At 55.7% G+C, this 23,807-nt stretch overlaps 1 protein-coding gene across 3 annotated transcripts; it reads left to right on the top strand.

Annotated features, from left to right (window-relative positions):
* The first annotated feature begins 505 nt into the window (after positions 1-505).
* Positions 506-22,722, top strand: DMBX1 (diencephalon/mesencephalon homeobox 1). 3 transcript variants are annotated; one of them, XM_032303432.1, is made up of 6 exons: positions 12,577-12,592; positions 13,069-13,120; positions 14,171-14,336; positions 17,431-17,609; positions 17,847-18,195; positions 19,013-22,722. In XM_032303432.1, exons 3-6 carry the CDS (start codon positions 14,183-14,185, stop codon positions 19,462-19,464), a joined length of 1,134 nt encoding a protein of 377 aa, XP_032159323.1. In that variant the 5' UTR covers positions 12,577-12,592; positions 13,069-13,120; positions 14,171-14,182; the 3' UTR covers positions 19,465-22,722. The 3 variants fall into 3 exon arrangements, with proteins under 3 accessions (XP_032159322.1, XP_032159324.1, XP_032159323.1); XM_032303431.1 differs by lacking the exons at positions 12,577-12,592; positions 13,069-13,120 and adding an exon at positions 506-569; XM_032303433.1 differs by lacking the exons at positions 12,577-12,592; positions 13,069-13,120 and adding an exon at positions 11,627-11,697.
* The last annotated feature ends 1,085 nt before the right edge of the window (positions 22,723-23,807 follow it).

The raw sequence follows: 23,807 nt of genomic DNA, 5'->3' as shown, positions 1-23,807 counted from the left end.
CGTGGCGGTGGCAGGGCTGTCATTGATGTGGGACCCTAGGGGGAGAGAGAGAGAGAGAGAGAGAGTGTGTGTGTGTGTGCGCGCGCGCGCGCGCTCACTGCTCAAGACCAATCTTGGAGGCACGCTGGAGGCGGGGGTCAGCCAGAGCGCCCCCACGCCATAGCTGCTGAGCCTAGTGCTAACCCCAGTCGCGGGTGAGGCCTTGGGAGGAAAAGGTTTCTCAAGACCCCTCCTCGTCCCTGGAGCTGGCCTGCGACGTTTGCCGAACTGAGAGAGGCAGAGGTCTCGGGACTGGGAGAGCAAAAGATGAAGATTCCGAGGAGGTGACGGATGCTGGCGGTCCGACCCACCGACGGTCCGACCCTGGCCGCCGAGGCCAAGAGTGGCTCCGCAGCACCGGCAAGGCGGGGCGGGGCGGGGGCGGGAGCGACGCGTGATTGGCAGTCACTGGGACCATTAGGGAGCGCGTGGGCCCGCGCCCGCACTGGGGAAATGCGGTTTAAAACTCCAGCTCCCGCCGCGGTGCGCTTAGATGGCAGCAGCGGCGGCGGCGCGGCCGGGGAGACCAGGTGCGAGCGGGCGGGGCCGACGGGGCCGAGCCGGGTGGGGCGCCGGGGCGGGGAGGACATGGCCCGAGAACTCTGGGGACCGCCTCCCCTCTTGTGGTCCTGCAGTCCCATACCGGCTGGGAGGATTGGAAAGTTAGCTTGTGGTCAGGGACTTGGAGGCGAGACAGACTGCGCAGGGACAGAGGAAGCCGAGGGGAAGGCCAGAGGGACAGATTCAGGGAGAGACAGAGAGGGAGACACACAAGGTGAGACAGAGGGAACGTTACTCAGGGCTGAAAACGGAGTTAGAGGCAGCGAGCAACCCAAGGAGTCAGAAAGCGCGCAGAACTCGGAATTCCGAGGCGGAAATAGAGGAGAGAGCCGTGGGCAGAAACGCGCGGCGGCAGAGACGGAAGCCTTGGCCCGCGGAGACGCAGGCACCCGCAGAGAACGCTTCGGATCCGTCACGGTTTTGCCTCATTTGGAAGATATTACTTCGCCCCTGAAAAAAAATAAATACAAAAAAGGTTTGGATATTAAGCGGAGACAAATCCTTCTCAGTTTGGAGGGGGTGGGGAGGAGGTGCCCAGGGTAATGCGGAGCAGATGCGCCCCAGGCTTTGCAAAGCCCGGGGCCCAGGCTGGGGAGGGGGGCGCGGCCCGAAGCCCAGGTCCCCACCCGGGGAACGCAGGGGCCGCCCACGCTTCCCTCCGCTTCGGCGTCCAGGCCGCCTGCGAACCCCTCGGTACTCGGGACGGTACCCGGGATCTGGCTCAGGTCGCGCCCGCGCGGATCCGGCTCAAACTCCGCAGCCGACGAGTGCGCCTTTTCTCTCGGGATTGCGACACGAATTCTCATTTGGGGGTAGTTCGGCGCTCAGCCTGCCTCTGCCCGCGTAAACGCGGCCTCGGGCTAGGGTACTCCAGGTGGATGTTCGGGGCGCTGCGGGCCCAGTCCCCTGGAATTCGTTTTGCCTTCTGTGGCGTCGTCCGGCATGCGTCAGGGGAGCTCCGGCTGGGAATCGCAGGCTGGGGCCAGTCCCTGGAGCGGCTCTCGCGGTGCATCCGGAGGAGCGGTCAAAGGGCTGGGGAAATTGTCCTGGTCTTCTTGTCTTTGGGCTTCCCACCCCGGTGGCTTTGACCGGGTTCTGGTGGGAACAGGCGGTGTCCCGGACGCCGCTGGCTGAACTTTCTCCCCCGTCCCAAGTTCCCAGGCTCTGCGCTGGGGCCGCGGCGGCCCTGGTGGGGCGCATTCGGGTGCCTAGGTGCAACCTCTCCTCCAAATTCGCCCCGAAACTGGGGCTCGAACTTTTCTGAATTCCGGCGGCGGCGGGAGGGGGGCTCTTTAGGCTGGTGATTTGTTCGATGTGAGGGTTTCGATTGGGGGCTGGGATCGCGGCCTTTTCGTTTTCTTTGGGTATTTGGATTCCTCCCAAGCAGAGAACCCGCGGAGTCTCCAGCGCAGGCTCAGTGCCGGTTCTACCCGGATACGGGGACACCGTTTTCGATTTAGGAAGTCTGCAGAGGCCCTGGATCGGCCGGGCTGATGCTGGTGTTCTGAGGTTTCCCCGGTTTAAGGACGTCGGGAAGAGGGAAAGGCTTTACAGACTCGATAGGCCCTCCAAACGGGTGAGGGCAAGGTAGTTCGCACCGCGTAGGTGGTTTGCGCTGCGCGGTGGAAATTGTGCAAGTTCCCAGTTTGCCGCCACCACGGAATGGTAGCCGCTGTCTCTTCCACTCACACGAGCACAGGATCCTGTGCGCTGCAGGCGGGTTGGCCGGGCCCAGTGTCTTCCTGGGAGGTCTTGTCTATTAGCTTTTGGGGGTGTGTGTGTGTGAAGTGAGTTGTTTTCAATGTTGCTGGGATTCGGGTTCCACTTCCTCCCATCCCCAGTCTTCCCCCAAAGGGAAAGCAGTCTGACCTAAGGATCAGTGAATTTAGTCAGTACCTTCCCTCTCTGCGAGCCAGCTGTGCTAATGTGTGTGTAGGCGGTCAGAAAAAAATCGAATTTGCTACCTAGTTAGAGCAAATTATCCGGATAATTGGTTCAAATTTCTCTCCTCTGTGGCTGGGGTATACACAGTCCTTGGACCAGAAGCAGGGAATCCTTACTCAGAATGGGGGTAAACACCCCCCCAGCCCTCGCAGAGCTTTCCGGCTCCGACTCCTGCTAGATCCGTGGAACCTGGCTGCAGCGGAACAAACCCCCGGTGGAAATCCGAATGGAAGGGCAAAGGTGCAGAGGAGTGGAAACCCGCCCCGGGCGAAGGCAACCGCCAAGGCGAGCACCCTGGGCCTCTGGATGGGTTCTGTCTGTTGGCAGGCTTGCCGGTCAGCTTCAAGGGCGTGGGGTGAGTGTCTGGGGGAAGGAGGGGGAGCCCTGCACACGGTCACTGCCGCTTTCACACGTGGCATCATCCAAGTGGTCACGCAAGTGGAGCCATTTCTCTGCTCAGATACAAACCACTTCTTCTGAAGACCTGGCCCCTTGCACACCCACTCACACTTCCCACGCTAGATCTTGAGCAGGATTCAGTTTACTGAGGAGCCCCCCAGCTGACAGTATTCTAGCCCAGTGGGCCTGGAATGAGGGACCAGTTAGTGCCTTCTATGCCAGCTTCCCTGAAGCCTGGGTTCTGGGGGACTGGAGCACCCTGACCCCGCCTGTAGGTTGTGGAGGCAAAGGAGGGAACCTAACCAAGGGGCACAGCCTCCCAGCCCCATCTCTGAGCTAATCCTGCACACACGCGTGTGCATGGACACATACACATACACATTTGGGGGCCATTCTGATTGACAAACGCACAGGGCCACACATGCGCTGCCCGCCACACAGAGTCAGAGGCGTAGGCTCACCTGGGCTTGGGGTAGCTCACTAAGACCTACCCAGGTGAGGCCTCATGCAGGTAGAGGAACACACACACACATAGGGGCGCACAGGCAGGTCTGCAGGCCACATAGCCACAAAACCCCTCTGAGAGACAGTTATGTACACAGGTTAAACTCACAGGGACACTCACTGCTCACCACACGCAGATACCCCCCACCCCGAGGACCACGCTAGGAGGTACAACAAACAACCTCTCCCTTTTGCCGGCCCACCTGAAAGGTCAGCGTGTCTACAGCTGGCACCCGGCCTCTGCACTCCCAACGCCCGCCGCTCTCTCGGGGTCTCTGGTCCGTGTGGAGCCGCCCCCCCTCCCCCATGTTCCCATTCCTTTCCTCCTCCCCCGCCCCTTCCTCGCAGTCCCGCTCGGCCGCCCTGCGGTGCCCATGTAAATGACAGCAATAAATATCTAATCAAGGCCCGGGGCGACGCCGCCGCCGCCCGCCAAAGCCCATTACCGAGCGGGCGGGCGGGGTAGGGAGGGGTGCTGGGGTGTTGGGGGGAGGTGGCGAGTGAGCTTCTAGCGGAGCGTGTGGTCCGGTCTGGACAGTCCTCCCGCTCAGAGCACCCCTCATCTCAGACCTTGGGCGAGTCACTGCCCTTCCTTGGCCTCAGTTTCCCCTTCGGTAAGAAGGGCACTGAGCTAGCTGGGTCCTCCGTTACCGGGTCCGGCCGTCCACCGGTTCTCCGTCACCCGGTCCGCCACCCAGCGATCTCTCTTTCTGTTTAAATCACACGTCCGTTCTTCGGACGACTTATTTGATACAGCCCCACTGCTGCCGGATGGGTGACGTCCCAGCTCGCACAGACCGGGAATCACAGCTCTGGCTCCGACTGTTCTTCGAACTTGAGTCGGGTTTCTGGCAGCGTCAAAGCGGAGACTTGTATGGACCCGAGGCCACCAGGCAGGAGTGCCTTTCCCAGATGGGGTCACTCCTCGCGGCCAGTCCACCGCCACTGCGGGCGCCGCTTCAGTGCGCCCGGGTCACTGGAGCCCACCGGGTCTGGCGACCCCTTTCAGCCTACACAGCTCTATCCGCCAGGTTTGTCTGAATCCCCCCGATCGCGCGTCTCTCAACGAGGACGTGTGTCCGCGCGCAGGGCGGGAACCAAATTCTCTGAGCGGGCAGCGCGCACTCCTGCCCGACTTCCTTCCGCACTCCGAGGCCCACACCTGGGCCTGGAGCGGCGGCTCCGCAGGGACTGTGCTGTAGGTCTCTCCGCGCTGGCACGGGTCTGGGTCTGGACGAGTCCGGGGAGGCCCACTGGTCCCCGCGGAACCCTAAGCGGGGGCGTCCCAGACGCGAACCCGCCTCCTCTGCGCAGATGGGAGGCGGGAACGTGCTGGAGGCCGACCTCCGCGCCACTCTGGCTCCAACCGAGACGTCTCCCTTTTCTCTGTTGTTCTGCGGCATCGATGCTGGAAAGGAAGTGGAGAACCGAGCAATCATTTGGAGTTTTACTCCCAGGACCCGTGGTCAGGCCTCCCCCGCACCAGACCCTCTGCAAGAGCATACGTACTCGAGGGGATTCGGGTTTGAGAAAAAAGAACAAAAATTGGCCTTTTTCATCTTTTCTCCCTCCCTCTGCCGCATTTCACTGCCTTAAAAAAATTAACTCCAGCCGCCTGATTTCTTTGTACCCCACAACATTAAGCACCTCAGAAAACCAGAGGAGGGTAGGCAGAGTGGCCTCCCTTAGTCTCGGCCCATTAGCCTGCGGGGGGCTAATTACCCCAATTAGCTTCTGATTTATAATTAATGGCTCGGACCAAGGGATAATTGGATGTTAATGGATAACAGTTTGTGTAGGGAACTAAGCTCCTGGGCTCCTCAAGAGGGCCATGGGGGTGGGTCCTGTCCTGAGACCCACCTCTGACCCTGGAGCTCTCCCCACTAGGGTGGGGGGGGGGCATCCCTAAACCCAGAGGGAAGGTAAGAATCTCCTTTGAGGAATTGATGAGCTCTAGGCACCAGACCACTGCCCCATCTGAGCTGACCCTTGCAAAACTACACACCCTGAGGCCCATCTGTCTTTGGCTCCAAATCCAGAACCACTTTGGGGGCCCTCAGCTGAAGGGGGCCACTGGAGTTTCTGGACCTCAACAAAAGCCCATTCTCTCCCTACATGGATCAAGCAGTGTGAGGTTAATGGTACCAATGTGGGGGATCATGGTACCTTTATCAAATGACACTGGGGGATGGGGCATGGCCAAAGTGAGAGCGCTGGCCCGGGCTTCATGTGGGACACGGTCAGGGCTCAGTCCGTGGCCAGGTCAGGGTCACAGTTATGGCCAGGAGGTGGCGTGGCTTCTGCTGGGGACAGGAGATCTTTTCTGCTAGGGTAGGGCAGGTTGAGCAGGTGAGGGGGAGACTCTGGGCTTTGGCTCACTGAGTTCTGGGCTCTGCTGCTTCTATTACTTCTGCAAATGCTGGGCTCTTCTCATCCAAGACATCTGACCATTCTCTTAGAATATGAGCCCATGGGCATTATATTACCCCAGAGTCCACGGCCTGACAAAGAGGGGCTCTCTTTACATGAAGAATCAGTGTCTAATGGCCCCTGTGCTGGGTACTGAGAACTGGCTCTGGAGTCAGATCCTGCCCTACAGGAGCCCCCTAACTGGTGAGCCCTTCTTGAGCACCGAGCTCTCACTGTGGAGCTGGACTCCGGCTTTCATCCTGGCTAAACTGCTTAGTTGTGTGGCTCTGGGCAAATGACTTTACCTCTGTGAGTCTCTGTGAGTGTTAAATGGGAATTATGAGATTGTTATAAGGTTAAATGAGATACCGCCTGTCAGGTCTCTATCAAGATGGCTGGTAAAAAGAGTTATTGTTATGTCTTGGGTGAAGGGCAGGCAGATGGGCAGCTAACTATAATCTGGTGAAGTAAAGCTATGATAGGAGTTCGAAGAAGTCACTTGACCCAGCCTGGAGTATCGAGGAAGGCTTCCTGGAAAAGGGGTACCAAAGCCTGGTGTGAGGGATCAGGAGTTCTTCAGCTGGAGGAAGAGTGTGTCCAGAGGAGAAGGCAGCAACACAGTGACTTTGGAGAGCTGCACCTGGATGGTGGGTGTGAGGGTGGTGGTGCAGGAGGCTGGGGGCGAGCAAAAGAAGTAGAAATGATGAATTTGGAAATGGCTTTCAGGAAATTTGTCTTTGAAGGGACCACAGATAACTGGTCTGAGAGGTGAGCCTATTTGTTTTAAAAGGGGGAAATGGAAACAGGTCTGAATGTGTACTGATAGGAGCAGCAGGATGGGGATTGGTCATCTGGGGGGGGGATAATCTGAGGGAGGGGGATGTGCCCCTCATTCTCCAGTTCTTACACACCTAGAAGCAAATGATGCCACGTTCCCAGCCATCAGCCCTTAAGTGTGTCTCTAGAATGAGTCCTTGGCCATTTCCTGTGGCCTTGCTGGCCACGTCGAATCACTGAGTTGTTGGCACTGTGGCCCCCTTGGGAGGGCAGCCTTCGGTGGGGGAATCTGGCCCCTGGGAAGGGGAGGAAGTGGCTGGTTCCTGGGCTTTCGGTACCTTTGAGTGCCTGACACTGACAGCGGAGATTTTCGGAGTTGGAGGATTCAGAGAGAATAGTACCTGAGAGGGAGCTGCTGGGGATGCATTCATCTCAAGTCTGCCCTCTGATCTGGTGCCCACAGGGCCCTTGCTCAGAGAAGGGCAGGGCTGTTGATACCCCCTTACTTCACATGTCCCCACCTCTCTTTCTTGGCAACTCAGGACTAAGGATCCGTGTGGGAATAGGGGTACTTACTGGGAGGGGGCTCAACTTTTCCAGTTCCCAAACAGGCCAGCCAAGGGTAACTTACCTCCCTTGAGCCTCAGTTTTTCCTCTGTAAAGCCGAGGTGACAACGGTGTGCCTCCCTTACAGAGCTGAGGGAAGAGATTAGTGAGGTGACCACTGCTGGATATCTGGCATGTGCTTCTCTTAAAATCTTGGACGCACTGCTTAAAGCTCTTAAGTCTTCGGGGTCCTCTTGGTCAGTGCCTTGCTTCCCGCACCCACACGTACCCCCATGAAGGAATCTCTCCTCCTCAGCCTTCTTCAAGGGGCTGGCCAGCCCTGGGTTACTGTGGGACCTTGAGCAGGTGGTTTTACCTCCCTGAGCCTCGGTTTTCTTGTTCATATAATGGGGATAATAATTCCTACCTAGCAGCGTTGTGCGGAAGCTCGAGAGCGAGAAGAGGGCCTGCCTCCTGGTTGGTGCGCGCTGTGAGGTGGTTGGCATCATTAATGAGATAATGTGTCTGGCGGGGGTTGGAACAGAGGAGGCGAAGTCCTCAGAAAACACTGGTTCCTCCCCCCCTGCTTTGTTTCCTTCCCTTTAAACTAAGTTTTTCCACCTTGCTCCCCACCGTGTGTGGCACAGAGAGAAAACCAAGGGGGAAGTAAAAGTTGGGAACAGAAGAGGAGGAGGGGAAGAGAGAGGGCGTGGACCTGCGGGGCGCTAAGCCCAGTGTGACCAAAAGAAGGGTCCACTTTCCTGGTAATCAAAGACGCCTTGCGCGCGGTTTCCTAGCAGTCTTGCTGTTAATTTATAAAAAATGCCCCCTAATAAAATTCTGCTTGATTCTTCGATTGGCTGGGCATTAGGCCGCAGCCAGCAGCGACGCGGGGACATAACGGATGCATTTGCAGATTTGGAAAATTAAAGCCATCTATATGGTGCCTGTGGCGGGAGATCCGCCGATCTGCTTGCTTAATGAAATATAAAGATTCTTTTAACCAATGTAAGCACAATTCGACAGCTTGTGAAACGCGGCCGCGCCGTGATGGATGGCTCTCCTGGCTCGCCAGGAATTGCGGGGCGGCACCTTTTAAATATATAATTGATTCTGTTTGGAGTGTGCAGTGGGCTGAGCCCATGCGGGGCCCAGCCTGGGGCCAGGAGTGCAGGGCCCTGTTTAGAGGCTCCCGCAGGCCCTGCGGAACACCAGCCTAGGTGGCTCTTGGCCTGGCTAGGGGGACCCATGCCCTCAAAGTGGCTGTGCATGGGGTTCCGGCCGCTGGGCCCTGGCTGAGGACCCCAGGGGCGGGTCTGGGAGGCCCTGATTGCTGGGAAAGTGCCCACTGATCAACTTTCTCCCCAAACTCTGGCTTCTAATCCTGAGGACAGAGGAGGTGGTGGGACTGGGGCTCTGAGTGTCTGTTCTGCCCTGAGGACCATCCTGGGCCATTCCCTCAACTATTCCCTCAGCTCTCTTAGCCTGTGGTTCTTTCTCATCCATTCAGCATTTATGATTTACTAAACACTGGCTGTGTACCAGGCTCTGTGCTGACTGTTGCAGAAACAAACAAACAAAAAAGGATAAGACAGATCTGTTCATTTTCTCTATGTTGATCTATCTTTGCATCAACTCTATCTCCTCGGTCTTTCTCCGTTGTTCTCCTTGCATTTCTCTCTGGCTCTCCCTCAGACCTTGTTCTGAGGGTACTGTTTAGTGTATGTTCCTCTGGTCACACGCACACACACACACACACCCTTTCATGTATGCACATGGGCTCACAGTCACACACACACACACAGACATGAATAGCTACAGATGCGCACAAACACACACCCACATGCTGTGAGGTGGCCGGTCGAGGTCAGGCTGCGCACACACATGGGCACACATGAGCACTGAGAAGAGCCGCAGACTTGGGACTGTGTGCTGCCACATGTGTGCACTCCGGTGTCGAGTGGCATCCACAGATGAGGGCCCCTCTGTGGGCTCAGAGGACATCCACCTGGAGTGAGGAAGAGGAGTGTGAGGCTGGGGAGAGGGAAGCTCAGCTGGGAAGATTTGGGCTCACACGTAGCCTCATCTCGCGACATACACGTACGTGCTTGCACACACACACACATACTCACACACATGCACAAGTGTGCACACTGGGGAAATGTGCTTTTTCTCTGCTGCCATCCTGTTGCCTTGGATGAAATCAGAGATGCGGGAAGTCAGGGAATGGAACATGGTGGAATAAGAGTCTGCGTGACCGGGGTTAGGAAACACGAGTTCCTGGGGAAGAACCTCACCGTGGAAACCTGTTCCACCACTTCCTAGCTGCTTGCCCTTGAACAAATTAATCGGTCTTTCTCACCTTCCACTTCCGCATCTGATAAACACAGTCCCCACCTCCTATGGTGTTGGGACGACCGATGGAGATGGCTGATGTATCCGAGACACTTCATACACAGTAGTTTGTATTAATCTATCCTCACCTCCTGAGTCTTGCCTCTGTGCCTGACCTTGAGGGGAGGGCTGTGGTAGGGAGTCCAGAAATGTTTGGGATACCCCATTTACCCTCAAGGAGCTCAGTCGGGGCGGGGGTGGGGGTGGGTGGTAGAAGAGTCATCACATGACTCTGATTCAGGGGCTGGAGTTAAGAAATTCCATGGAAGGTGCTTTCTGTGGTGAGCAGGGCTCCCGGTGTGTTCAGGAATCTGATGTGGTTGCTATTGTTTTCTTACTGTGGACATCATCATTTCTATGACCTCAGCTTAGCGATCTGGAGCCTGGAGATGTGAGAGATACCTTCTTAGGGACTAGTTGGGAAAGGCTGTCTTTCCGAGGAGGTGTTAGTTGAACTAGGCCTTGATGGAGAAGGAGGCATTTGGCAGGTGGAAGGTAATGGTTCAGGTGGAGGGGCCAGCAGCAGCAAAGGCTGGAGGTGACAAGAGGGAGTGGCGGGTAATCTGAGATTGCTGGGTGCTGGGGAGAGGGAGGGCATCAGGCCGGAGGGGTGGGCAGAGGCCAGACTGGGAACCTCTTGGAGACCTTCAGGGGACCAGTGAGCTGGGAAAGTCATGGTGCCGAGAGAGGTACCTCTTTGGCTTTAGTTAATAAAGACTTGTCGTGCATCAAAAACGGTGAGATCAGCAATAATTAAGTCAATTAAAATGTCACCACATCAACAGCGGTGAGTCTTAAAGCAACAAAACCCTGCAGGGGTGGGGGAAGGGGATGGATAAAATTACCTCTAAACTCTGTTCCCTCTTCCCCACCTGGAGCTTGTGATGCCTTTTGGGGCCTGGCTTCAGTCCCACGTCCACTGGAACACATGGATAACCCTCCCCATCCCCACCCTCAAAAAAGGAAAGAAAGAAAAGATATAAATGTGAAAATCACCAGTAATCCCATCTGCTATCTCCCAGAGATAACCTCCCTTAACATCTCAGGGTCTCACCTTCCAGACTTCTTTTCTATGCATATTTATGCATACATTACAAAGATGGGATCATATCATGCATACTGTTACCTATTTCTTCCACCCAGCAATATATTGTGAGCATTAGCACGTATAGATAGATACACATCATTGTCTCAGACTGTGGCACGATATTCCAGCGCGGGCATGACTGTCCCCTCATTTACTGAACTAACCTCTCTCGATGGACAGTGAGGTTTCCAATTGTTCGCCCCCGTAAGCGGAGCTGTGATAAACATTCCTGTACACACATCTCTGCATATTTGAAGGATATGTTTCTGGAAATGGAATTGTTGACTCAAATGAGGCTCTTTCTAAAGGCTTCTGATGCAGGAAGGAAAGCTCTTTTGTCAGCGAAGTAGAAGGACCATTTGCCTCTCCTCTAGATAACCCTGGGTAATCATTTTTTTTTTTTTTTCATATTTGCTAATCTGATTGGTGAAAAAAATTGTATCTCATTGTTTCTACTTTTATTTCTTTGGTTACAAGGAAAGGTGAGCTTTTTGTCCTAGGTCAAATGGCTATTCGTGTTTTTCCTAATAAGTTGTCTCTTCAGTTACTTTGCTGTCTTTTATTAAGGGGATCATCTTTCTTTTCTTTTCTTTTCTTTTTTAAAAGATTTTATTTATTCATTTGACAGAGATCACAAGCAGGCAGAGAGGCGGGCAGAGAGAAGCCCAACTTGGGGCTCAATCCCAGGACCCTGAGACCATGACCTGAGCCGAAGGCAGAGGCTTTAACCCACTGAGCCACCCAGGTGCCCCCATCTTTTTGTTTTGAGAGAAGAGCTCTTTATATATTACAAACATTCTCTTATTTTTATTTGTGCTTTTTTTAAAATCAATTTTGCTCTGTCATATATATGGCAAAGCTTTTTCTAGGTTTGTTGTTTGCCTTTTAGCTTTGTTTATGTTATATTCTATTCTACAGTGTTTAAACCCTATGTCATCGTGTCTATCCTTCTTTTCTCTTAGATGTCTGCCCTTGACGTCATGTTTACGGGCACAGAATGGACCTCTCTAAGAAAATGTTGTTGTTAGGTGTTACGTGTGAGTGTTAACTCAGAAATCTATAAAGCCAGCCCTCGGGTGCCTGGGTGGCTCAGTGGGTTATAGCTTCTGCCTTCAGCTCAGGTCATGATCCCAGGGTCCTGGGATCAAGCCCCACATTGGGCTCTCTGCTCAGCAGCGAGCCTGTTTCCTCTTCTCTCGCTCTGCCTGCTTCTCTGCCTACTTCTGATCTCTGTCTGTCTGATCTCTGTTAAATTTAAAATTTAAATTTTATTTAAATAAATAAAATCTTAAAAAAAAGCCAGCCCTCAGCTCCTGATTTGTATATCCCACTGCCAATTCAACACCCTTACTTGGAAGTCAGATCCATATTTCACACTTAGCATGTCCCCCCCAAACCTTGATTTCTGTTGCCTCCTCCTCAGACCCCCTTCTCCCTCAATGCTCCTGACTCAGGAAAAAAAGAGAGAGAGCATGAGGAGGGGCAGAGGGAAAGGGAGAAGCAGATTCCCTACTGAGCAGGGAGCCCGATGTGGGGCTCAATCCCAGGACCCTGAGATATGACCTGAGCAGAAGGCAGATGCTTAACTGACTGAGCCACCCAGGTGTCCCCCCTTTTTTCTCACATAGGCTCTACATCCAATGTGGGGCTTGAACTTACAACCCTGAGATGAACAGTTACATGCTGTGCCAGCTGAGCCCGCCAGGCACCCCGAGTCATCCCTTTTTTTAACCTCTTTTCCTCACATCTTGCAGCTAACTTCTCAGTCGTTATGTTGATTCCTCAAAATATGTCGTGAGTCTGACTGCATCTCACAGCCTCCACTCCTGCTGCCTAGCGGAAGGCACCTGGGTTGCTGGCTTCGCTTTCTGCGGTGAACCAGGCTCTCTGCTTTTCTTCTTGAACCTCTGCAGTCTGCTCTCTGCAGCCAAAGTGAGCTTTTCATGACAAATTATATCATGTTCCTCTTTATTCAACACCCTGGCATTTTTGGAACCCCTTCCAAAAATGCTAGGAGTCTCCCATCACTGAGGGGATAAAATTCAAAGTCCTTATCATGGGCCCATGAAGCTCTGTGGGGTCTGGCCTCTCCTCTCCCTCCAGCCCCATCGCCTTCACTTGCTCCCTCCCACTCTGGGCTCCAGCTGTCCTGGCTTTCTTGCTGTTCCACACACACTCCAAGCTTCTTCATGCCTCAGGGCCTTTGTCCTTGCTGTCCCTTCTGCCTGGAAAGCCTTCGCCCCAGAACTTTGCATGGCTTCCCTCAAACAGCACAGAGCCCTTTCCGGACCACATGTTCTCAAATAATCTTCCCTTTTCCTCTTGCTATTCTCCTCCTCTGTCTTATTTTTCTTCAGAGCACTTGTTCCCTTCTAACATTATTACATATATTTATTTGTTGTTTGTAGTTTTCCCTCGGAATGTAAATTCCATGAAGGCCAGGACTTTGGTACTTAGTAGGTGGGTGCTTAATCCATACTTATTGAATAAGTATGTGTAATATATAAATGTGTGGGAGTGTAATGTTTATAGATAAAGCTGCTGCGTGGCTGGGTCTCTGTGAGACCGTGAGCAGAGCCACGGGAATCAGGACACTGAATTTGTAGATACTGCTGAGTTTGTGTGTGAATATGAGTATGCCTTCCAAAAATGCCACTCCAGGCTGACCTGGGGTGGGTAGTCTGATGAGGACCGTGAGCAGACACCTGGGGCTGACAGGACCTCATGCTGAGCTGGGCGATCTCAGTAGGAAGGACGATAACTTGGCCACCAAAGAATGAGGCTGAAGCAGTCTGGGCAGGCTCGCCCTGGCTTGGCTGTGTGGCCTCCCCATGTCCCTGCTCTTTCTCTCAAGCCTTAGCAGACCCATCTGTAAATGGGGTCGGTTGCTCTTACGGAAACGGTAAATAGATGGAGGAAATGGTAGTAAATCTGTAACAGTCACAACAATAGTATTCTTACATCAGTATGGCACATGAAGGTCCTAAACCAAGATCTCGTCAGGGCAAATGCCTTGATGTCCCCCTCCGGCTCTGGACTTGGCCCCATGTGGGCCTCAATGGTTGAATGAGTAATAAGTGTGTGAGTGAATCAGTGAAGGTACAGATAAGTCACCTGGGTGACTAAGAGGAGACACAGCTTCGGAAAGCAGCAACGGGGCTGAGAAATGACAACGGCTCACATTTTTTAGCATGGGCTATGTGCTGGTCCTCTGCAACAGTCCCATGTGACAAGTCCTATGACTAGTCCCATTTTTGCAGAGGGAGAAAGTGAGGGTCGAAGAAGTGAAGTGACTTGCCCAAAGTCACAAAGCTCCCGAGTGGTATTTAAGATTCCCACCCAGGCAGTCTGACACCAGAGCCCAGAGCGCAGGGAGCTTTCCGATGGAGGGGCAGATGCTCTTGGGGGTGAGGCAGGCATCCCAGGTCTGGGCTGGGAGCGGGTGGTGTCTCCCAAGGGGAGAGTGCACTACCCCGCGTCACGTCCCCTGTCCTCCCTGCCCGTCCGCAGGCGCATGCCGCCATGCAGCACTACGGGGTGAACGGCTACTCGCTGCACGCCATGAACTCTCTCAGTGCCATGTATAACCTGCACCAGCAGGCGGCCCAGCAGGCCCAGCACGCCCCGGACTACCGGCCGTCAGTGCACGCTCTCACACTGGCCGAGCGCCTGGCTGGTAAGGGCCATGGGGATGGGACCCTGGGGACACAGCAGTGGGGCTGGGGGTGGAGGAGAGGTCTGGGTGGGGAGGCTCTGGGAGAGTCCCCCAGAGGATGGAGGGAGCACTGAGAAAACTTCCTCTAGGAGGTTCTGGAAGTCCCAGGTCACTCAGAAACACAGAGAGGTGTCCATTCAAAATCTCTGCATGACCAGAGCCCTCCTTGTTTGCCAGCACTGTGCTGGGCCCTGAAGTGGCCCGAAGCCTTCAGATTCCTTTTGCAACCCTATGGGGGGGGGATGCATTAGCCCATCTCCCAGGAAACTGAGGTAGGAGGGTAAGGGAGCAGTAAGGATTATAGCGGGAATTAGCGGGGAAAGGGCTAGGGTGCCCAGGGGAGGGTACTTCCGGCACGGGAGTCACAGAGAGAATAACAGCTCCCATGTTTTGAATATGGAGGATGGACAAGGTGCTGTGTGAGGCTTTCTCTGTGCATCAATTTCAAGGCTGATAAAGAGAGGTTATTATGTCCATTTCATGGACAAGGAGACTGAGGCTCAGAGAGGTTACATCTCAGTGGGGGTGGGGCTGGGGAGCTTGAACAGGATGTGATGGATAAAAATAGCACTTTCAAGTCCCGGATCTGTGGTCACTGCAGATCTGCCCATTTACCTCTCCTCTCGGAGCCAGGGTCTCCCCTTATACGGAGGGGACAGTAGGCTGGCTGGGAAGTTGTTTGAGGTAACATACGCAAAGTAGTATTCGGCAGAGCCTGGGAGGAGCTCAGAAGTCACAAGGTAAGTGGCCCCAAGGGAGCTGTAGGCTTGTGTCCCCCTCTGCCTTCAATGAACATTGCTCTGCCTTTCAGCCTCTCACTGGGCAAGAGAAGGATGCGACAGCATAGGCTAGGGGCGTGATTCCTGGGGCGAGGGGAGTGCCTCCCACTCTCTCCTGTCCCAGGTCAGCTGGTGAGCCCCTGTGGGCCCAGCCCTGTGCCAGGCAGTACTCAGAGGGCTTGAGAGCTGTCCCCGGGAGATCGGTGCTTCAAGACGCCTAGGAGAGCATGGCAGGAGTGAGGCGAGGATCCTGTAGTGGGACAGCTTAGGGCTTAGGTGTCTTCAGAGAGGACTTCCTGCCGGCTGTGGGGCAGGAGCCATGCCTTAGAAAGGAATGATTAGTGAGGGGAGCCCATGAGCAAAGGCATAGAAAAGGGGCGAGATATGAGGACCCCGCCTGGAAAGAGGTGCTGGCCTGGCAGGGAGGGAGAGGCGGCATTCCCACTCCTTGAGACCCTGCCAGCCTTGGGGCCAAGTCTCAGCGGATAAAATGGAGCCTCCGGTGACCTTCTCTAGATCATATGGGGCATGAGTCTTCAGTGTGGGTACGGTCTTGTCCTGGCTCTGGCAGCTTCCCTGGTTGGGCATGAATTCCCTATGTCCAACCTGTGCGAGACCCAGAGAGGAAATGGAGATGGAGGCTCCCCGCCGCTGGTGGGGGCAGAGGAACTGGAATAGTTAGCCCTCTACCCCAGTTCTCCAATTTCTAAGAAGGAAGAACATGAACTCCAGGTGGGCCTTTGTTTGGGCAAGTTCTGGGGATGGGACAGATAGCCTGGCCTCCCCTGTGATCACCCAGGCTTTTGGTCCCCGGAGCCAGTGGCAGGATGCTGAATTCTTGCTCCCTCAACCAGGGTTTAGCTGACCGAAGAGGGGGCCCTGGTCTCCAGGTAATGAGCAGGAGCTCAGTCCGTGCTGGGATTAGTGACAATTTGTGAGAGGTTCAGGGCTCCCTCTTAAATCTGAAGGAGCAACCCCAAAGTCTGAGCCTTTCTGGACACCCAGTTGCCTCCTTCTTCATTTAGGGGGTTGTGGATGACTCCCCAGTCCCTGGCACACAGGGGAAGGCTCTGGCAGCCCCATCAGAGCCTGACACAGCTCGGGTTCTCTGCCCAGGACCATTTATGGGCAGTGGGAGGCAGGGAGAGAGGTTACTGTCCATCCACTGGGGTCTAGTGAAGCTGAAGGGCTGGATCCTAGACACCAGCCCTAGGCAGACCTGTATTTTGAGTTGCTTTCTTTTCTTTTCTTTTAAGATTTTATTTATTTATTTGAGAGAGAGAACATGAGTAGGGGTAGGGGCAGAGGCAGAAGGAGAAGCAGGCTCTCTGCTCAGCAGGGAGCCTGATGCGGGGCTTGATCCCAGGACCCCGGGCTCATGACCTGAGCTGAAGGCAGAAGCTGAACCAACTGAGCCACCCAGGCACCCCCTGAGTTGTTTTCATGTTCCCAGCGTGTGAGCAAGCCTGTAGAAGAGGTGGTCCCCCAGCTTTGTCTCCGCTCCAAAACTGCGGTGGTTAAAACTTCATCTTTTTGTTCTTGGCCCAAAGGGTCAAGACTAGATGCGAAAACTTTCTTGTGCTCTGAGGGTCCTGCCAGAGCCAGGTTTCCTCCTGAGGAGAAGTGAGAGCAGGAGCCTCAGGTCCTGCTGTCAGAGACTCATAGGCCAACTGTGATAACCGGAGTCATACCCAGAGGACATAGAATCAAGTGCCAGTGAGTTGGGGCTACGGGTCACACCTCCTCTAACTAGACCTTGCAGGTATGTCCCAGCTGCCAGCCAGGCTCCGCACAGTCAGAGGCCAGTGTCCTGCTGGTATCCAGAATCTAAGGGTCATGGGATATTGGAACCTTGATGACACTGATGTACAGATTGTTAACATCAGCTGGTCTCAGGATATGATACTGATAGCATCCTAGGACTTTAAGGATCTTAGAGCAGTGTCCACCTCCGTACCCACCCAGACCAGTTGAGGAAGACCCCTGTCAGTCATATTCCTGACAGCTGTTCATGGAGATGAGTTAGACCTCTGGGTGTCGTCGGAGAGGACTTCCTGCTGGCTGTGGGGTCCTTACAGCGAATGTGGGTGTGGGGAGGTCTTGAAACCCCAACTGTATGGAGAGAAGATGATGATTTCCAAGGGGAAAGGGCCAGGACGCAGGTCTGCAAGGGCCTGAGTGTCCACAGTGGGTCAGAGCAAAGTAAGATTCAAAACCCATTTCCCATAATTAAATGGGCCCCCTCTCCTTGCCCTCCAACGGCTGTACATTTCAAGACATCATCTTGGAGGCCCGCTATGGCTCGCAGCACCGCAAACAGCGCCGCAGCCGCACAGCGTTTACAGCTCAGCAGCTCGAGGCCCTGGAAAAGACCTTCCAGAAGACCCACTATCCGGATGTGGTGATGCGTGAGAGGCTGGCCATGTGCACCAACCTGCCTGAGGCCCGGGTGCAGGTAGGGCCCCGTTCCTCCAAGGAGACCTTGCAGACCTGCACCAGCCCAGCGGTCTGGCTTCCCACTGCCCTGGAGCCACCCTTCCCACCCCCACGGAACTCAGGCAGTGATAGGAGGGGAGTTTTGGAAGGGATCGAGGGTGCACGTTTCCTGGGGGGTGCGGGGAGCAATGCTATCACGCACCTCCCCTCCCAGCGCACCCAGGGCCACAACCCGCATCTCCTCTCCCATCCCCAGGTGTGGTTCAAGAACCGCAGGGCCAAGTTCCGAAAGAAGCAGCGCAGCCTGCAGAAAGAGCAGCTCCAGAAGCAGAAGGAGGCCGAAGGCTCCCACGGGGAAGGCAAGACAGAGGCCCCAACCCCAGACGCCCAGCTGGAGACGGAACAGCCCCCGAGCCTGCCCAGTGGTGACCCTCCCGCTGAGCTTCACCTGAGCCTGTCTGAGCAGTCGGCCAGTGAGTCAGCCCCTGAGGACCAGCCAGACCGGGAGGAGGATCCCCGGGCAGGGGCCGAGGACCCCAAAACTGAGAAGAGCCCTGGGGCTGAGAGCAAGGGGCTGGGCTGCAAGAGGGGCAGCCCCAAGGCAGGTGAGGCTTGGTAGGTGCTGTGGGTGGGTGGGTGGGTGGGGTCAGCCTAGGGAGAACAGCCAGATCCTGGGGCGGATCAGGGGCCTGAGTCCACGAGCTCAATCAGAGCCACCGGGAGTCAGCTTTTACCCCGGGGCACTAGGACATGACTGGGGGCGGGGGCGGGGGGGGAGTTGGCCACAGCCGGCCTGTGCCAGCCCTTCACTCTTCAGTTGCTGAATCCTGGGAAGGTCTTGGGGGTTCTGCGGAGGGAGTGGGTGGCAGGGTAGGGGACTCACTGCTCAGGGCAAAAGCTATTTATCAACCATTATAGAAATATGATGGTATTTTAACAACCAGTACAGACAAAGTAGTGCCTGTTGGGTGAATACCACATTGGTCCCAGGGATTCTCACGGGTGGGAGAGACAGGGCCATATTTCTGAAGGAATAGAGCTGTGGCATGAGGCATAGCCCAGACACAAATCTTGAGCCCAGCCAGAGAGCTGGCAAGGGGCAGGAGCCACAGACCGGGGAGGGGACAGGGAGGGGACAGTGCTTGAAATGAAAACGAGAATCCCCAAGAAGTCAGACATGGGGGCCTTGGCAGGCTCCTGACCCCACCCCCTTCCCTGCCTCCCCCCGCAAGGAAGCCTGGGTCCCCCTCCCTCCCAGGAACCTGAAGGATGCTTCAGAAGGTGCGTGGCTGAGATGAGTGGATGTGGTTTGAACCAGCATCTGTCTTGTCTGTGGTGCTGAGGGAGTGGGAAGACAGAGGGAGCTCCCCGCCCCGGCAGACTACTGCCCTTGTCCTGAGTCCTTGGTTTCTCTGCTTGCAGATTCCCCAGGCCTGGCGCTGGCTCCTGCAGCCCCGGGGGGTGGCCTCCTGGGCCCCTCCCACTCCTACTCCTCATCCCCGCTGAGCCTCTTCCGGCTGCAGGAGCAGTTCCGCCAGCACATGGCTGCCACCAACAACCTCGTCCACTACTCGTCCTTTGAGGTGGGGGGCCCGGCCCCTGCCGCCGCTGCTGCTGCCGCAGCCGCCGTGCCCTACCTGGGCGTCAACATGGCCCCGCTGGGCTCCCTACACTGCCAGTCTTACTACCAGTCCCTGTCAGCGGCCGCGGCAGCCCACCAGGGCGTGTGGGGGTCCCCACTGCTGCCCGCACCCCCCGCCGGCCTGGCACCTGCCTCGGCTGCCCTGAACAGTAAAACCACGAGCATCGAGAACCTGCGGCTTCGGGCCAAGCAGCATGCGGCCTCTCTGGGACTCGATACGCTCCCCAACTGACTGCTGGCCTCAGCCTCAGCCAGGGGTCTTGGGTGCCACCTCCCAGCCCCAGGATTATACCCCGATGGCTTGCAAGGAATTAACTCTAGGAGCCCAGGGATCCCGGGGCCTTGGAGTCTTGCTCCCAGTCCCCCTCCCCAAATCCCAGCCCTAGGTGAAGCCCACACTTGCACACCCTCTGCATGGCCCTTGCTTGGATCCCATGGAGGCCACAGGGGGGTGGGGGAGGCGAGGCCAGGGTGCCTGCGGCCTTCTGGGGAGTGAGGCCCACAGGAGCCAGATCCTCACCCCAGCACAGCCTCCTCCCTGCCTGCCCTCCCTCCTCTCTGCCCCCTAGTAAGTCGATGTGTGGAATGTGAGATATAAATATAAATATATAAAGCTATATTTTCAGGCCCCCACCCACCTGCCCCAGGCCCCCTGTAGCCCTTGCCTCCACCTCCGGTGTCCACATCGCTCTCTGGCTCTTTCTTCCGAGACCTGCCTGTGTCCTGTTGCCTACCCACTCTCCCCAGCCTCCAGCTTCCCCTGCTCTGGACCTTGGCCCAACATCTTTCCTCCCAGCTCCTGCTTTCTTTCTTTGGTGCTGGCTGTGTGGTGGTGTCAGTCCCCAAGGCTTTGTTTTGTTTGGGATTGTGACTTTTTGGTCTTAGTAATTCTGCTTCTTCCTGTTCCTCGCCGCCTACTTCTTCCCACCTGCCTGTCCCCTCCCTGCACGGGTCCTCTTAGGCTGCTGTCCCTTTCCATCCCCAGTGGAGGTGGGAAGGCCTCTGGCTGGAGACCCCCCGCTGCCCCTGGAGGAACCAGCGCTGGCCCCCTTTGCTGCCCTCCCTCAGGCCCTGCATCTAGAAGTAGTCACGTGTCACGTTCTCTTCTCAGCTTTGAAGCCCCATTCCCAAGATCAAGGAGGAGGGGAGTGGAGGCAGGAGTAGGGTTGAGGCGGGCAGGAGCAGGGCAGCCTTCCTGCCCAGAAGGGCTCCAGGAAGAGGCCTGCAGCCAGTGTTCAGCCAGGACTGACCGCAGGGCTCTAGATCTCTCTGGTGAGACTTCTCTGGCTGAGGGCGGCAACAGGGGGAGGGCTGCTCTCCGAGAGAGGTCCCTCCAGGGCAACAGGGTTGGGGGCGGGTTCTCCTCTCCCACTGCCTGGCCTCCAGGTTCAGCCGTTAGAGTCCATTGCAGGGGTGGGGCTGAGCCAGGAAGCGAGGCGGAATTCTAACTCCTGTCACACTAAGTGCAAACCACACAGCAGTGCACGGTCTCTGTCTTGCTGACAGGCCATCTGGGGCCAAGTATTGAAGTGAGGGCTTCCAGCCAGCTAGTCGCTGACACCGAAAGGTGTGCTCCTCTCCTTGGCCGGGAACCCAGCTCAGCAAACTCCCCTTCCAAGCTGTGTGGCCTGGAGTCAGCCCATAGCCTCTCTGGGCCTGTGTTCTGGGCTGGATGAGATGGCCTGTAACATCCTGCTTATCTGTGCTCACATCCCTGGCAGGGCAGAAGTTTTTAGTTAAACTAACAACAACAAAAATGGCAAAAAGGTTCTAGAAAGTACACTGGATGAGTTGGAAAATTACTGTTGCCTTGCTGGGGAGCAATGAGTGGTGCAGGTGCAAGCTTCTGCATGGACACAGCCAGTCTCTGGGCCTCAGTTTCCCAATACATAGAATGGGTCCCTTCGAGTTGAGAAAATCGGGATGGAATCCTGATCTACCTACCTGAGCTATGGTGCCAGCCTCTGTGGTTGCTCCATCGCCGTGCCTTCACACAGTGTCAGGGGCTCAGGGCAAGGAGAGGAGAGTGGCCAGCACAGATTCTGAGTTGTGATCCCCAACTCTTTGTGACTTGCCACTGAGCCCTCCACCCCCTGCTTAGAGAAACTACATCTAGAAAGGGGGGTGCAGAGTCCTGAGGTGTGTCTCCTCTCCCTGTGCTGAGGGGCAGGGGGTTGTCTGTTGGTGCCAGGCACTATTGGCTTGCAGAGTAGATGATGCCCATCATCCTTGGGCAGGGGGATGTCCATCTGAGCTGGGGCAGATGGAGAAGACTTTGGATGGGAAAAAGTGAGGGAGATGGTAGCCGGGGCCCGGAAAGCTATTTGAACAAGGCAACGGAGTGAGACTAGGTGGCCGGTGGGGCAAGGGGCCCTGGTTTCATGAGAGGCGAGGTTGAGGGACTTGAATCCAGGCTAAAAGCTCACCCTGATGGGGCAGGCACCAAGACAGGCAGGTGGGGGTGGAGGGGGTGAGTTGAACCGGGATCTGGGATCTGGGATTTGGAAGGTGAATCCAACAGCCACAGGAACATCAGATGAGAGGAGACTTAGGCAGAAGGACTAAAGCAGGGAGGCGGTGGAGACACTAGGAGACAGAAGGGATTTTTGGTGTGTCTTCTGGGATCAGTTCCAGGAAGGTCTGTTTCTGAAGTGAAAACAGTCTCATCTAGACCAAGCATGAGCACTGATGCTTTTCCCAGTCTCTGGATGCAGGAGACTGTCAGTGGGCTTTGGAATCCAGCAGCTCTGGACCTCACCACCTCCTCCAGGAAGCCTCCCCTGATCTAAGGGGCAGATCCATCCTGGAACCATGTTCTGTCGTGGCTGGAGCCAGGCCCCCCTCAGGCTCAGCCAGCTTCCCCCAGATCTTTGTCAACACTTCATTCGATTGAGCCGGCTACACCAGCCCAGAGAAGACAGGGAGAGCGTGTAGGACCCCCGGCACCTGGAGTGGGAGTCAGCCTAGTTTAGGGGACCAGACTGAGTTCCTGAAAGCGCTGTCCTGAGTCTCCTACAGGACCCTGAGGGTATGGGCTTGGGGAGGGCCCCTGGCCCCTGAGATGGAGGCCTTTCCAGGCCTGCTGGCTGACGCTGAGACTCCATCTCCGACTCTTCCTTCCAGGAAGGTCTCCTTCCTCACCCCTCCCTCTGATTTGAGGGCTCCGTTTCCCTGCTTCTTCACTGCTGCAGAGCATGGTCCAGGAGCCTGGGCCTCTCCCTGACTCTGCAGCTGGCGGGCTGGACAGACTGCTTTCCATCCCAGCTGCTTTGTGACCATTTGTGCTTAGAGGTCATGCCAGGCCGTGGCAAAAGCACTGTGTACCGTATTTATTTATTCTGTTAGCTGAAATAAACAAGACTCAGATTTCCCCCTCCCTGCCCTGCCTCCTGTGTAGTGCAGCATGACGCTCTGTCCTGTGATCCGTCTGTCCGTCTGACTTCCTGTGATGTTGTGACCTGTTCTTTGTCCTTCTTGGCTAATAAAAGAATCCAGCAGCACAGCCCTTGGTCCAGGTTCATTCCCAGAGATGCCGCCGTGGGCTGAGCGGGCAGCTATCTCAAGGTCTCCTTACTGCTTGTCCAGTGCTGTGGCCAGTGGAGGAGGAGGGGAAGGCTGGCCTCATGGCTCTCTCCATGACCCTTTCCAATCTGTGGCTGTTGTGCCACTCTGGAGTGGTCGTGGAGAACAGAGGAACTGGGATGGGGGCCATTCATCTTCTGGGGGCTGCTTAGACCACAGCGCAGGCAGCAGGCCCAGGGGCAGCTGGGTGTAACCAGGGTAGCTTGGGATGATGGGTCTGTAAGGTGAAGAGAGGCGAGGGATTCCATGGAAACAGCAAGTGAGCCAGGACCAAAGAGGGATGACAGGAAGGCACGTTTGGATTTAAAGCCTGAGCTGTTCTCCAGTGGGACAGGTGGCCTCTGGAGGGAGTGAGCTCATTGTCCTCAGAGATAAACAAGCAGAGAATGAAGAAGGGATTTCTGCACTGGGTGGCTGGATGGATTAGAGATTTATGAAGGTGCTTTCTACTCAGGGTGAACAGGGTGTGTGTGTGCATGTGTGTGTGTATGTGTGTGATTATAGCCTATAAGTCTATATGTACATACGAGAACCTGTGCCATGAATTCCCAAGTGTGTGTGTGTGTGTGTGTGTGTGTGTGTGTGTGTGTGTCTGTGCATTTCTGCTGCATTTGAAGCAAAGGATGACAGGCCAGCTTCCCTACTCAGACTTCACTGTCCTTTCCTGGGGTTCCAGAATGTCTGCACAGGGCTCCTGAGCCAGAAGGAGTAGTGTGATCTCGGGGCTGGGGTTTGGGGGTGGTGAGAGTCCCCTCTGGAGATTTCCTAGTAGAACCCCAGGGGGCCCTAATAGTGTGAGGGAGCTGCCTGCTGTGCTTCTGAGGGGCAGGTGCCTCAGGCCACAGGGACCCTGGGAGGGCCCTGATCTCCCCACTTCCCTGGACGGTGCCCCCAGGGGATGCATTCCTCTCTCCTCAGTGTGGCTGAGGATTAGGGGAGCACCCCCCTTCACCTTGCCTTCCCACCTCCCTAGGCTGGCAGATCAAATGTCTG

Source organism: Mustela erminea, chromosome 10, assembly GCF_009829155.1.
Source record: "Mustela erminea isolate mMusErm1 chromosome 10, mMusErm1.Pri, whole genome shotgun sequence".
In the NCBI taxonomy this organism is placed as follows: Eukaryota; Metazoa; Chordata; class Mammalia; order Carnivora; family Mustelidae; genus Mustela; species Mustela erminea.
Note: the sequence above shows the minus strand (reverse complement) of the source record. Positions and strands in the feature narration are given on the sequence as shown.

Excerpts from the sequence above, each read along its gene's own strand:
- DMBX1 (XM_032303431.1), top strand. The coding sequence starts at position 14,183 with ATGCAGCACTACGGGGTGAACGGCTACTCGCTGCACGCCATGAACTCT. Across the intron at positions 14,337-17,430 it reads ACTGGCCGAGCGCCTGGCTG|ACATCATCTTGGAGGCCCGC; the intron begins GTAAGGGCCATG and ends GTACATTTCAAG. Across the intron at positions 18,196-19,012 it reads GAGGGGCAGCCCCAAGGCAG|ATTCCCCAGGCCTGGCGCTG; the intron begins GTGAGGCTTGGT and ends CTCTGCTTGCAG.